This window comes from Callospermophilus lateralis, chromosome 2, assembly GCF_048772815.1.
Source record: "Callospermophilus lateralis isolate mCalLat2 chromosome 2, mCalLat2.hap1, whole genome shotgun sequence".
NCBI lineage: Eukaryota > Metazoa > Chordata > Mammalia > Rodentia > Sciuridae > Callospermophilus > Callospermophilus lateralis.
This window is the reverse complement of record NC_135306.1, coordinates 118,648,236-118,662,999: the sequence shown is the minus strand read 5'-3', so window position 1 is coordinate 118,662,999 and position 14,764 is coordinate 118,648,236. Positions and strand designations below refer to the sequence as shown.

General features: G+C 33.4%; 1 protein-coding gene across 1 annotated transcript in view; it reads left to right on the top strand.

The window, feature by feature from the left end:
- The window catches only part of Ddx10 (DEAD-box helicase 10), a 271,314-nt gene that overhangs the window by 69,636 nt on the left and 186,914 nt on the right, over positions 1-14,764 (top strand). Inside the window, exons 12-13 of the mRNA XM_076843793.2 lie at positions 1,679-1,767; positions 4,353-4,839. Of these exons, the coding sequence (XP_076699908.2) occupies positions 1,679-1,767; positions 4,353-4,839 (576 nt within the window). The remainder of the gene's footprint in view (positions 1-1,678; positions 1,768-4,352; positions 4,840-14,764) is intronic.

The window sequence follows — 14,764 nt, the reverse complement described above, 5'->3', positions numbered from 1 at the left end:
TGTACCAAGCACTTAGTCATGACTTGACTGTTTCACGTGTATTTTACATGCACTGTGTTATCTAATCTTCTCAAAAACATATGAGGTAGGTGGTGTTGATGTGATTTTTACAGAGGTTAGATGCTAGCTTCAGAAAATTAAAAATTGTCCAGGGTCACATAGTTATCAAAAGTCTCAGTCTGAGATTGAAATCTGTGTCTTTCATTGTTGAGAACATTGCTACATTAGGAGAAAGGAATTCCAAAATATGAAAATCAACTATTGAGCTACACTAAGTTGAATTTCTATAAGTTCACTTCACCTGAAATCCAATGAAAACAAATTAGTGATTTTCTTTTCTTAATTTGTGCCTATGCAACAACTATTTGTGAATATGTGTTTTGTCTAGCACATATTCAAGCTAAACTTTTTTTTAGAAGCTTTAAGAATAGTATACACATTGAAAAAACATAACATGAATTCAGATAATGTCATGACTTTCTGCATGATTAAGAGGTTATTCAACTATCAGGAAATAAGAAATATTGGAAGGATGTTGTTTCATTGGTTTGTGCTTACAACAAATGATCCTTCCAGAATAAAGATTTTTAGAATAGTACATTGAAATAAATGATGTGATTTATTGAGTGTCATACGTGGTTTAGCAGATTGGTTGCGTTGCCAGCAATGGCATGCTATCTGGCTTCATAGAACTGATTACATAACTTTTGATTATAACCTGGAGAGAACAAAAATGATATTCAACTTGAATGGTTTTTTGTAGGATGGTTATAGGGGAAAAATTATATTGAACTGATGCCATTCATTGTTATTCATGCCTATAGAGATAAGTGATATAGAAAGGATTAGTGTAAAGCTAGAACAAAATGTGAAGAAATTATGGAAAGAAGGATTAAATAAACTTTATAAGAATTATTTTAAAAATGAAAGACATTACTTGCTTAGATATATTATTACCTGTTTTACTAACTGGTAAAGTATTGGAACCATATTTACTTTTTGATTTGTGTATAAATGAAAGAAAAATATGCCAGCTTGATAATGAATTATATAAAATTATAGTAAAACAGGGAAAAGGTTTCACAGTCATAATTTAATTAAGCTTCATTTACTATAGTAAAATTTTATCAAAATGTATCTTCTGATGATTAACAATAAGAAGCATGTATTAGCATATCTTTTGGAATGCAGTAAATACTAGGTATTCTATATGCATATGCCCCTTTTATTGTCATAGCATTTAGTTCTTTGATGAGGAAACTGCCATTTAGAGAAACCAAGAAATTTGCTTAACTAATAAGTAGCTTAGTGTAGATCCTATTTATATTATTCCAGTGCCTTTTTTTTTCTCCATTTTACCTATTGTAACTGAGTATTAATTTGTGGAGTAGCCTTTTGGGGAAGTGATATTCTGTGGTTAGTTTGCTTGAACAGGCGCAAAATCTTTTCTTCTAATATTCTAAAAGTAGGTTTTCTTTTTGTGTGTGTGTGTGTGTGTGTGTGTGTGTGAATGACTGTGTGTGTGTGTGTGTGTGTGTGTGTGTGTGTGTGTGTTTACTACTGTTAAATTTATCCCCGTCGTGGTGGTTGTTCTTCTATTGGCCTAACTTCATTTTCCATTGCTATGCTGTTGTACTTCTCAAACTTTTTTTCTTTCTCTCAACCTTTTATTTTTCAGTGTTTTGTCTCCTACATACGTTCAGTATACCTTATGAAGGATAAAGAAGTATTCGATGTGAACAAATTACCTATTCCTGAATATGCACTGTAAGTATTCATAATGTAACTGTGCTAGTCAGTCTTCAAAGTTAGTTTATTTCTGGCCTGGTTCTCTGATGGCCCTAGTTTAAACCACTCTTCTTTGCCTTAAAAGAATGTTACAGATGTACAAAGAAAAAAGATTAAGTCAACTCTGGAAAATTAGTTTCTGTTGCCAGGAAGAAGTTTTCCCCCAATAAATATAAATTCCTTAAAGTGGTGGATACCTATGGTTTGATTTTATAGGAGACAGAAAGCAACTGACTCTTTGAAATCTTCACATTTGTAGTCTTCTCTTGCCCTCTAAGATGCTGGCATAGATTACCATAGACATTTTATGCTTTGGATGTGAGTCTCTTCTCTAGTTCTTATGTTAGATTGTTTTCCCCATATTGCTTATTGCCTGAATATTATTTCTGAGTTGGTATTTCTTATAAGTATTTGCAACTACTATGGCAAGATATCCCTGTTTAGTGAATGGAATGATTGGTTTTGTTTGGCTTAGTTTGATTTAAAAATAAAAACAACAGCAACAAAATACTGAAAATTTTTCACCTATAAAACAGGAGTATTTATTTTTTAAAGGAGTCCTACTTGTGGGAATAGTATTGACAAAATCCTATAGAATCACCATGAACTTCATCATACTTTGAATAAAAGAATAAACTTGCCCAGATAATGATGAAATGTGTTTACTAGTCAAGGTCTGTATGTTTAGCCTGCTCTTCAGGAATTTGAGTGCCTTGACCTTTAAATTGAGTGTAACAAAAACTTTTATCTGGGCAAGCTGCTGCTTTCTGTTCTTTGTTACTATGTTATATTGTAAGTTTAATACAAAAGGTAATTTGTCAGTTTTATTATAGAACACTTTATTTGCTGCATAGCATTGTTAAGCAACTAACTTTTTGTTTAAGTAATGGAAGGAAAACTATGTGCTATGGATAACAGGTTTTTGTTTGCTCACATTTATTTACACATTCATGGTTTTACCATTTCTGAGCATGGCCCATGGTTTGGATTATTAGCTGATTTTTGTGCTCTGTGTGAAGTGCTATCCTAGTTTTCTGACTGACTTAGCTGGATTCTTAACAAACAAAAATCGCACAAATCTTTAACATGTTAGGGCCATATTTAGGAGATGTTTTGTTTAAACTGACTCCAGTAAATGTCATGTTTACAGTTAAAGAGTGTTTTTTGGTGATAATTGAAGAAGTCAGAAAATAAACTTGAGCCTAAATTATTGGTACAGTTTACCTTGGTGTTTTTAGTTTTTGTGGATAGATGTGTAATTTCCTTAAGATGTGTAGTCTTGTAGAAGTCTTGGATGCCTAAAGCAGGGCTATGTATGTAAGATATAAAAAAGGTTTTAAAAATTTTACTATAGATACATATTTTGGATGCCTAGTAGGTGCAGATCATTGTGCTTAGTGATAGAATTATATATGAATGTGTGCTCTTTAAGAACTCAAAAAATGTTAGTAGCCAAGAAAACATAAATGTAAATGTATTATATTAAGAGAAATCCTTAGGTGGATTCAAGTTCATGATCCTAACCCCTCATCTCCATGAAAGTAATAATGATAATAGCAAGTTCTCAGTGGTTGCCCATATACCACAACTTTGACTGCATTGTATGTGTCAATTGATGTTTTATAACAACCCTGTGAGGTTGAACTCCTGCCCAATTTTGCAAATAGGAAAACTTGGGGCTAGAGAGATTAAATACTATCTTGATACCATACAACTAACTGGTCATTGACAGAGCCAGGACTTGAACCTCAACAGTACTATTTCTGAAAGTGTGTTTTTTAGATGTTTACCATGTCATACAGGGAAAGAGTAGTGATCCATGTTGTAACATTAGCTGTTTACTAAAGTCAACCTTGCTCTAAGGTTTTATTTCTAATCTGCGATTAGGAACTTAATGAAAGCTGTTAGCTTTGATCCCAGCTGGGAACCACTTGATCTTAAATGGAATCTTGATAATAGATGGAGAAATAGAGATTATTTTTATCTAATCTCTTTTTATAAAAATTCATTTTTATGCAGTGATTATGCCATGTTTTGATAAGAAGCACGAGGTGGGATAGGGATGATATTCTAGTTCATTCTTTTGAAGAACTGGATTTTGTCCTTTCATGGCATGTCTTTGCCAGTTTATTCAGTAACTCACATTTTTATAAAATGTACTTTAATATAGTTAATTAATTGGATCTTCACAATAACTATGATAGTCCTGGCACATGGTGTTATACTACATTATGAGGAAGCTGAGGCTGAGAGTTGAATTGAAAATTGATAGGTCTAGTATTTAATCTGTGACCATCTAGGTTTGTTGTAATGCTCTTTATTTTATACCATATTATTCTAGAAGAAAAACCAGTGTCTAAAATTTTTTCAGACAGCTTTTAAGTGAACTTTGGTTTGCATTTTGGATAATCTAGTGTGTCAGTACATTGGATTTTATTTCAGAGGAAGATTTTCTTTATGAAAGTTTTAGAATATATTTCTAATCAAGAAACTCTTCCATAATACTGTACATGTACCATCAGTGTACTGAGATAATTTTTAAACTTTTTTCCCTCATTTTTAAGGTCTCTTGGTCTTGCTGTGGCACCACGGGTAAGATTTCTTCAGAAAGTGCAGAAACAATCTACCAAAGAATTGGTGAAGAGTCAAGGCAATGTGGTAACTGAGCCCAGGGCTCCATCTCTCACCAATGATGAGGTGGAAGAATTTAGAGCCTATTTCAATGAGAAAATGTCCATCCTTCAGAAAGGTGGGAAAAGACTACAAGGGACAGAGAATAGACAGAATAGTGATGTTAGTGAAGAGGATGATGAAGAGGATGATGAAGAAGAAGAAGAGGAAGAAGAAGAAGAAATGAAAGAGAAATTGGGAAAAGCAAAAGGGTCTCAAACTCAATCTCATCCCAACATGGAGACACAGAAGGTCAAGGAAGTTTCTGTGCAGTTCTTGGACCGAGATGATGAGGAAGAAGATGGACCTGATAATGATTTCCTTACAGTGAAACGGTGCAATGTGTTTGGGTTGAATCTTTCTGAGAATAAAGTGTTACAGGTAAGTTTACTCTCCATTGAGGGTCTTCTGTTATGTTTTCTTACTGTGTACTAGTTTGCATTTTGGGATTTTAAGAAAAGTAAGAACTAAGAGAATCATAGTTTTGTTTTTTCCAGTGGCACCCTCCCCCCGATATTTAAACACAGAGTAAGTGCCAAAGAATTTTTATTTTATCCTACTCAGTTATCACCTTTAATTGTATTTATTGGCTTTCTGATACTATGTTTTGAAAGTAGTCAGAGTCATGATTATGACATGAAGGAAGGCAGTGAGGTTCATGGTTTATGATGTGAGAATCTTTCATTGTGATTGTTAACATACTACTTTGATTAAATTGTTGTAAGGAGAAGTTACTATTTAAATCTTTCTGAACATGAACTTTACTTGTAATGAAACATTGGCTTTTGGGAACCTAGCTAGTATCTTAAGTAGACTCAAACACTTCTTTTTAAAGATCCCTTATAAAAGCTTATAAAGTTTTCATGTAGATTCTTTGTTTCTCTGTTGGCACCTGCTAGAAGGAACCAGAGAGAGAGAGAGAGAGAGAGAGAGAGAGAGAGAGAGAGATAGATAGATATTGATTTTCATCCCAGATAATCTGTTGCCCTGTGATACTTATAGGTTCTCAGTTAATGTTTCTTCTTTCTCCTCCTTCCTCCCATTCTTGCTTTGTATCCCTTTATTCTTGATCAACTGTTGAAAGAGAATTGAATGAAAAATGGAACCAGACTCCTAGTGTTTATGTAATGTTTAATAAAATGCCAAGATTCATAGCCGGAAATACATAGAATTTGGACCATTAGATTTAGAAAGGTGTTTTTTAAAGTAATTAAAAAAATAAGCACTGTAATCCCAGCGGCCCGGGAGGCTGAGGCAGGAGGATTGTGTTTTCAAAACCAGCCTCAGCAATGGCAAGGTGCTAGTCAACTCAGTGAGACCCTGTCTCTAAATAAAAATACAAAAAAGGGCTGGGGATGTGGCTCAGTGGTTGAGTGCCTCTGAGTTCAATCCCAGATATTTATCCCCCCTGCCAAAAAAAAAAAAAAAAGAAAAAAGAAAAAAGTAGACATGTTTATTGAGCACATAGTGTATTATGTATGAAGCATTTTCTAAAAGTTGGCATCATTTAGTACTTGAAATATACTATGAAGTAGGAACTGTCATCTCATACAGGTGAGGGGAATAAAACCTGTGGCATAATCATGTACTCTTATATTACTCAAGTTAAATCACTTTAAGTCTGCAGTTAAGTCTCATTTCAAATAAGTGAAATGAAACAATCTAACTTTTTGCTCTCAGTGCATTAAAATTGTTTTTATGCCTTTTTAAAAACGTTTAAGGGAATAAGCTAGAGGTAAGATTATGAAGGAATGACAAAATTTTGTAATGGCATGTGATTATTCATATTATAAGTAGAGTGCATGTTCAAGTATTTATAGCTCATCTGGCATTTGAAAAAAAAATTAAATGCATACAGCAAAAAACGTTTAACTTTCTAAAAAAGTTAATTTAGGTAACTGATGTGCGGTAAAATTTAATTTTTTAAATATATAATTTGAGTTTTGAAGTGTAAGTTGTGTAAACACTACCACAATGAAGAGTAGAACACTCCTATCACTTAAAAAAAAATTGGTTCTTTTTAGCTATACGTGACAGTAGAATCTATTTTGATATAATTATAAATTCATAGGTTATATCTTGTTCTAATTCAGTCCCCAGTACTTTCCTATCCCTTTCTTTTTCCCACCCCCTCCTCCCTTCCCTTTACCATTTTTTTTTTGCCATTTACCCATAGTTATTTTTTTTTTTTAAATTGATTTCTTGTGGATGTACACGATGGTGAATTCACTGTGGTACATTCATATATGTATATAGGAAATTTATGCCAGGTTCATTCCATTGTCTTTCTTCTCTTCAACACGTCTCCCCCACTGCAATCCCTTCATTCCTCTTTGGCTTCTCCACTGAACTTCTATTCTCTATTCCATCCCTTATTCTGGTTTAGCTTCCATATATCAGAAAAAACATTTGACCTTTGGTTTTTTGGGGTTGGCTTATTTCACTTAGCATCATAGACTCCAGATCCATCGATTTATCAGCAAATGTCATAAAATAATTTTTCTGAATGGCTGAATAACAGTATTCTCACGTGTACACACACACACACACACACACACACACACACACACACACATATTCTTTGTCCATTTATCTGTTGAAGGTTACCTGTGTTAGCTCCATAGCTTAGCTATCGTGAATTGTGCTGCTGTAAACATTGATGTGACTGAGTCACTGTAATATATTGATTTTAAATTCTTTGGATGTGTACTAAGGAGTTGGATAGCTGGGCCAAATGGTCATTCCATTCCTAGTTTTTTTGAGGAATCTCCATACTACTTTTCAGAGGGGTTGTATCAGTTTGCAGTCCCACCAGCAATGTATGAATGTATTCTTCCCCCCATATCCCTTCCAAAATTTATTGCTACTTGTATTATTGATAATTGTCATGCTGACTGGAGTGAGATGAAATCTCAGTGTAGTTCTAAATTGAATTCCTCTAATTGCTAGAGATGTTGAACATTTTTTATATATTTATTGACCGTATTTCTTCTTTTGAGAAGTGCCTATTTAGTTCCTTTGCCCTTTATTGATTGGGTTGTTTTTTGGTGTTTTTTGAGTTCTTTGTATATGCTGGATATTAATGCCCTATATTAGGAACAGGTGGCAAAGATTTTCTCCCATTCTAGGCTCTCTCTCCACATTCTTGATTGTTTCCTTTGTTGTGATGAAGCCTTTTAATTTGATGCCATTCCATTTATTGATTCTTGATTTTATTCCTTATGCTTGAGAGTCTTGTTGAGGAAGTTGGTTCCTGAGCTGATATGTTGGAGTATTGGGCCTACATTTTCATCTAGTCTAAAAAAGTGGTTTTTGATCCACTTTGAATTGAGTTTTGTGCAGGGTGGAAGATAGGGGTTAAATTTCATTCTACTATATATGGATTTCCAGTTTTTTCAGCACCATTTGTTAAAAAAAGACTGTCTTTTCTCCTAAGTATGCTTTTGGCATCCTTTTCAAATATGAGATAACTATATTTATGTAGGCTTGCCTCTGTGTCTTCTATTCCATTGGTCTTTATGCCTGTCTTGATGCCAATAGCATGTTGTTTTTTTCCTCTATCTCTGTAATATAATTTAAATTCTGGTATTGTGATGCTTCCTGCTTTGCTTTTCTTGCTAAGGATTACTTAGGCTATCCTGGGCCTCTTATTTTTGTAAATGAATTTTATGATTACTTTTTATATTTCTATGAAGAATATCATTGGAACTTTGATTGGTATTGCATTGAATCTGTATAGTGCTTTTGGTAGTAGAGCCATTTTGACTATTGATTTGGCATATCTAAGAAGATGGGAAGTCTTTTCATCTTCTAAGGTCTTTCTCAATTTCTTTCTTTAGTGTTCTATATTTTCATTGTACAGGTCCTTCCCTTATCCCCTTTTCAGTCAGTAACTTCACTCCACCTTCATCCCCTGATCTGATTTCTGACCCTATAGTGTTGATTTTTTTAGAATTACATGGATAGAATCATACAATATGTATAGCCTTATGCCTTTTGCACCTACCACCTTTTGTTTAGTATGTGGTTATTGGATATATAAGTAGTTTGTTCCTTTAATTGCTGATTCAATTTTATTGTTTTGGATACATCTAGTTTTCTTTTTTATTTTTAATAAATTGATTATTTCCCATTTTTGATGATCATGACAAAAACAACTGCAAATATTCACATGTAAGTTATTGTGAAGATAACTTTTTTTATTTCTCTGGAGTTTATATATAACAGTGGGATTACGGGGATCCTAGGTAATTGATATATTGAATTTTGAGAAGCTCCTTAGTTGCTTTTCGAATGGGCTCTTTCAGTTTGTGTTTCTCCTATCAATGTATGGGAGTTCTGATTCTTCAGTTCACCTGTGCCTGGTATTGTCAGTCTTTGTAGCCATTCCTGATAGGTATGTAGCTGAATGTTGTTATAGTTTTAATTTTCATTTCTCTAATGACTTAGTGGTAAGCCTCTTTTCATGTGTTTATTTGCCATAGAAATATCTTTTTTTTTTTTTTGTGAAATGTCTTTCAGCTTTTAAAAATTGTGTTGTTTTTTTTTTACATTCTTGACTTCTAAGAGTTCTTTCTGTATTCTGAACTTATATTATGAGATGTATTTTGCTAATATTTTCTCCCATCTATGGCATCTTTCACTTAAGTGTCTTGTAACAGCAACAAATTTTTGAAATATTTATTACTTTTATAGTTTATGATTGTGTCATATCTGATAAGTGTGTGGTTAATCCAAGGCCATGAAGGTTTTCCCATATGTTTTCTTGTAGAAGATTGACCTTTTTAGCATTTGTATTCATGATTAGGATCTGCTTAAACTCAATGTTTAGGTATGGTGCTAAGTAAGGGTCAATGTTCACTTTTTTACTTATGGGTATGTAATTGACCCACTACCAATTTATTGAAAAGACTATGCATTTTACATTGAATTAGCTTGACTGTCAGTTGACTGTGTAGGTGAGGGTTTCTTTGTGGACTCAGTTCTGTTCTCTGTGTGTGTGCTTTCACCAATAACTCCTGTCTTGATTAGAGTAACCTTATAGTAAATCTTAGGTAGTGTATTTTTCAATTTGGTATCTTTATTTTCCTCAAAACCTTTAGACTATTTTTATTTTTAGATCATTGAATTTTCATTAGTTATTGAATCAGCTAGTGGATTAGTACAAAAAGCTGGTTTTATCTTCATTGGGATTACATTGAGTCTATACATCTACTTGGAGGAAACATCTTAATATCAAGTCTTTTAATCTAATGAATATGATATATTTTTGTTCCTTTAGGTTGTCTTTATTGTCTTTTAGCACACACATATCATCATGCACATTGTTTTAGATTAATATGTTGCTATTTGATATTATTAATAATATAAGTAGTACTTCTTAAAATTTCAGTTTTTAATTTTTCTTGCCAGTATACAGAAATACAATTTGTTTTTGTTTACTGATTATTCTAAACTTACCTGTTCTTGTGGCTTCTTTGCAAGTTCTCTGGGATTTTCTCTGTAGCTGATTAAACAATCCTTATTTGCAAACAACCATAATTTACTTTACTTATCATCTTTTATTTCATTTTCTTGTGCGCCTTTTATTTCATTTTCTCACTTTATTAGACTGAACAGGCTCTCAAGAATAGTAGTGGTAAGAGTAGATATCAATATGTTGTTCCTGATCTCAGGGTCAGGTAGGTGGGGAAGTTTTCAGTTGTTTGCCATAACGTTTGATGTTAGCCTCCATTTTTTGGGTAAATACTTTTATCTGATTGGGAAAGTTCCATTCTATTCCTAGCTTCTTTCATGTTTTTATAAAAAAAAAATAGATGAGGAATTTTTTCACTTGCCTTTTTTACAACTATTATGGTGATCATGTGGTCTTTAATCTGTTGATAGGGTGCATTTTTTTCCTCCCCCTTATGTTGAACCAGTTTAGCTTCCTTTGAAAAACCTCACTTAAGCATGATTTGTTTTTCTTTATATTGCAAGATTTTATTTGCCAATAGGCATTTTGTTAGGGATTGTTATTTTTGTTGTCACAAGTGAAATTAGTTTGTAGATTTTCTGCCTTTAATGAGCTGACTGATAATATGCTATATTTTAAATTTTTTGCTGTCTTTTGCCAAATCATCCTCTTAAAGAGAGGTCATATTGATAATTATCCCAGTAGTTTTAATTTTAATGTCCATTTACTCAAACCATCACCGAATATGAACATGTTTTTACTCTTTTGGGAGCAATTAGAAATGTCTTATTATTTGAATCCATCTTGAGTCCTAATATTAATGAATACTAATTACTTCTCAACTTTGACTTCTCCATATTGCTTACACATATTTTACCCCATGTCTTCTTCTACTCCCTGTGTCTTTTTTTACAAAGTGTCTACCTTCACCTCATGTCTTCCCAGTACTGTGTCTCCCTGGACATGTGCCCTGCCCTCTCCTCTCGCCTACATGTGCTCCCCCTGCCTTTGCTTTAATGCCTGTCTCCCCTAGTGGCTCCCTCCACCGCCATCTGACGCTTGTGTCTACCTCATTTTCTATGTGCCTCTCCCTCACTTCTGGTACTGTTTTTTCCCCCTGTTGATTTGCAAGGTTTTCTCAAATATTATAGTTATTGTTTCTGGCTTTTAACTTATTATTATTTTTTTTAAGTATTCCTGTCACACAAAATACTTATTTGCCTGACTTACAATGCATTATTGGTCAGTGTGGTGTTTAGGTTCTGGTACAGTGTCTCATGTGCAAATTTCACAAGTATTTAATGAATGAAAAAGCAGATTTACTTTGATAGTTTTGTTGACTATGACTTATATAGAATTTATTTGTAATATTTATTGGAAAATAGTATATCTTTGAAGCTATGTAAGGTTTAGCTGATTGACTTATACTGAAAAAGTATTGTTGAATATTCTATGAGCATAGACATAAGTAAATTATTGGTTCTAAATGATAGACCTTTGCCTGCCTAGCATTGTTGTACCTTAGGTAATTGATAATGTCTAGTTGTAATGATATGAAATTCTGATTTCTAAGACTATGTTTACATCACACTAAAAAATTCTTGGGGGAATAGGAAGGGGAAGAAAAGGAACTGGGGTCTGAATTAGAATAAGATATATTACATGCTTGTATAATTATATCAAAGTGGATTCTGCTCTCATGTATAACTAAAAAGAACCAATAAAATTTAAAGAAAAAAGAACAGGAAAAAAGACAGCTGCATGATTTTTTTTTTTTTTACTATAAGTTTGAAATATTATGACGTATTTGTCAAATATGAGGAACATTTTGGAACAGTTGATAGGAGTTTGAGATGCTGATCAAGGAATTTTGTATTCCTGTACATTGCCTAGTACTGTATACAAAAAATAGAGTTGAGTTTATTGGTTCTTCAGCTGAACTAGAAATAGGCTGCTTCTCTGCCCCCCCCCCCTTTACCTAGTTGTCTGTTTCATTTCTTATTTGCTTTGAATTTTTAAAATCAATTCTTATTTGTGCTTACATTAATATTCTTTCAATCACCATGTTTTTTAAAGCAGTTGATTTTGAATGTGAATCAGCATTCACAATCTCAATCAGCTTTTTGTTTTAGATTTTGCTGTTGCATTTTATATTTTACTGTTGTATTACAGTCATTACTCACTGACTGCTTTTTTCTTTTATTACCTATTTTTTTGGAATAGACCTGATAAAGGTAAATCATAGAAACCATATACAGGGTGGGAAATGATGATTTACATCAATAAATTAGTGTATTTTCTGTGGGGTTCTAAGTGCTGTTTTTAGACACTGCTGACCTTGTTCAAATGTTTCTGTTGCTCCTGTCTTAGAATAGTCTTCATATACACTGTATCATACACATAAAAGATTTGGTTTTGTTACTTGTTGTCTGTCTTCTTCATCTTGTCATTTTTTTCCTTTCTTGTCTTCCTGGAAAGGGGATAAAATTTGCCAAGCTAACTTAAGAATTGGAATCAGTAGAAATGTTTTGGACTGCAGATAAGATGGAATTTGTCTATCAGTCATATCACTAAGACCATAACTCTTCTTTAACTTTCTTTATTTGGCATTGAACTGGATACCAGATACTTTCTTTATGAGTTTTCATTTTTAACTATTTTCTCTTTGAGATGGGCTCTTGTTAGGTTGTCTAAGATGGTCCCTTGTGCTCATGTGATCCTCCTGCGTCAGTTTACTGAGTAATTGGGACTGTGGTAGTATGTGCTGCCATGCCCAGATAAGTTCTCATTTTTTTATCATGACAGAAAAGGTAGATGACGATCCTAAAATTTCACAAAGGAATTAAATGCCTTTCCAAGGTTACAGGGGTGAGGTGTATAGTTAAACCTGTCTGCTTTGCCAAATCATTCTTCTCTATCCTGCTGCCTATTGTCATTTGTGTGTACTTTGTGTGTAGTAACTGAGGAATGAATGTGTAATCGACAGCACCGAAAATAATTTTAAGGTACCTGCTGTGTATACACACAGAATGTAGAATGAGTATGTTGTCTTTAGGCTTAGACACGAATGAAGAGGGCCAGGTGCAAGCAATATTTTTCTGTTTGACAGGATCAAAGCAGTAAAGGACACAGATTTTGTTAGTAATGGTGAGGGGGTCATGAGTGATGGGGCAATAGGATATGCAGGAGAGACCTCAGCTGGGGTGAGCAGGCACTGAGGCAGTAAGAGAAGGTTGTTGACCTCCTGCTGTGATGGGATGACTTGCTTGGACCAGTTTTATGGGCTGTTTTGTGTTTAGAAAGTTGACCTCTAGGGAAATGGTGTTAGAGAAGACTGAATATGCAACTAAAACAATTAAAAATAATTTAGGACATTTATTTTAAATATGAAATAATATATTTAAGGATATACTTTGCTGTCTTTTTTATATTTCTAGCTCAGCTGTGTCATTTTGAAGCTCTCTTAATAGTAAACATAGGTGGGTTTTAATTAAGACTTGGCCAATACAGATTATTTTTTGTTCCTTAGAGTTGATTCTAGATTCTGTTGAGATTTTCTTTTTTGGTAGCTTCTTTCCCTCCAGTATTGTAAGAACTCACTAATGTTATTAAAGCTAGATTAGCTAACTTCAGAGCTTGTTTGTCAGTATACTCATGTAAGACTATTTTAAGTTTTAAAGCTATATTGTGATAAAGGAGCCAAGATTTTTCTTTCTTTTGTCTTTCCATCTTTCCTCTGCTTTCCTGATTTTCTCCTTTCCTTTTTTATCTTTCCTTCAGCAATTCCTGAAAACCAGGGACTATGCTAGGCACTTGATGGCTTATAGAAGATTAAACTTATAAGGTAGCAGATTAATAATTGAATCAACCAATGTTCTAAAGCTTTGAAAGCTCTGCTGGCCTCATAGTAGAAATGATGTCCTGAAGAAATTGTGGAGTAAGGAATTGACAGAGAAATTAGTACAAAGGGGGCAAGTATTGTAATTGAAGAGAACCGAATGAGCAAAACCATGGCTATAAGGAGTGTTAACTTTCCTGAGTTGAGTTTCCATCCCTGTAAACTGTAGTCAATAACATGTCTGTTTGGTAGTGATATTGTGATGTTTAGAAATATAAAGCAGCCAGCATAGTTTGTGTATATGAGAGGAGAATAGTTGATGCTAGCTATTATTATTTCCACTTGGTAAATTATAATAAAAAGATGACCAGGCCATGTCTGAGGTAGCCACTGAAAAATAAGATCTCTTTCTGAGCTGAGGACCCATTGTAGAAAGAAAAGGTGACATGTTTCATTTATTTCAGGTTTAACATCAGAAAACAGATGTTTTTCTAAAAAATTATGGCACAGTTAGTTGATGGAGCATTTTTACTGTCTAGCATGGACCCGAAAAGTGCAAAATCCTGTACTGTTATCACAAGTCCAGTTCATAGCACAGCCAAATGTTGACTAAAAAGAAATGCATGTATAGCATTGTATAAAGCACTGTAAGGTATAGGATGGATTAAGAACAGTTCATGACAAATCGTAGTTTTTATATCAAGGCAGTATAGTAGAAATTAACTGTCAAAAATATTTTTAATTGTACTTATAAACAGATTTTTTTCATGTGGTGTTTGCATGAATTTATTAAGAATTATTAATCATGAATTACATAAAATTATTAAGATTTTAATGGATGGAATTCTCTATCCAGTATTGTTTTATCTTTTCATGATAAAAATCTCCTCTGAGCTGGGCATGATGGCACACATCTATAACTTGTTAAAACCCCATCTCAAAATTTTTTAAAAGGGTTGGAACTATGGCTCAATGGTAGAGTGCCTGCCTAGCATGCATAAGGCCCTGGCTTT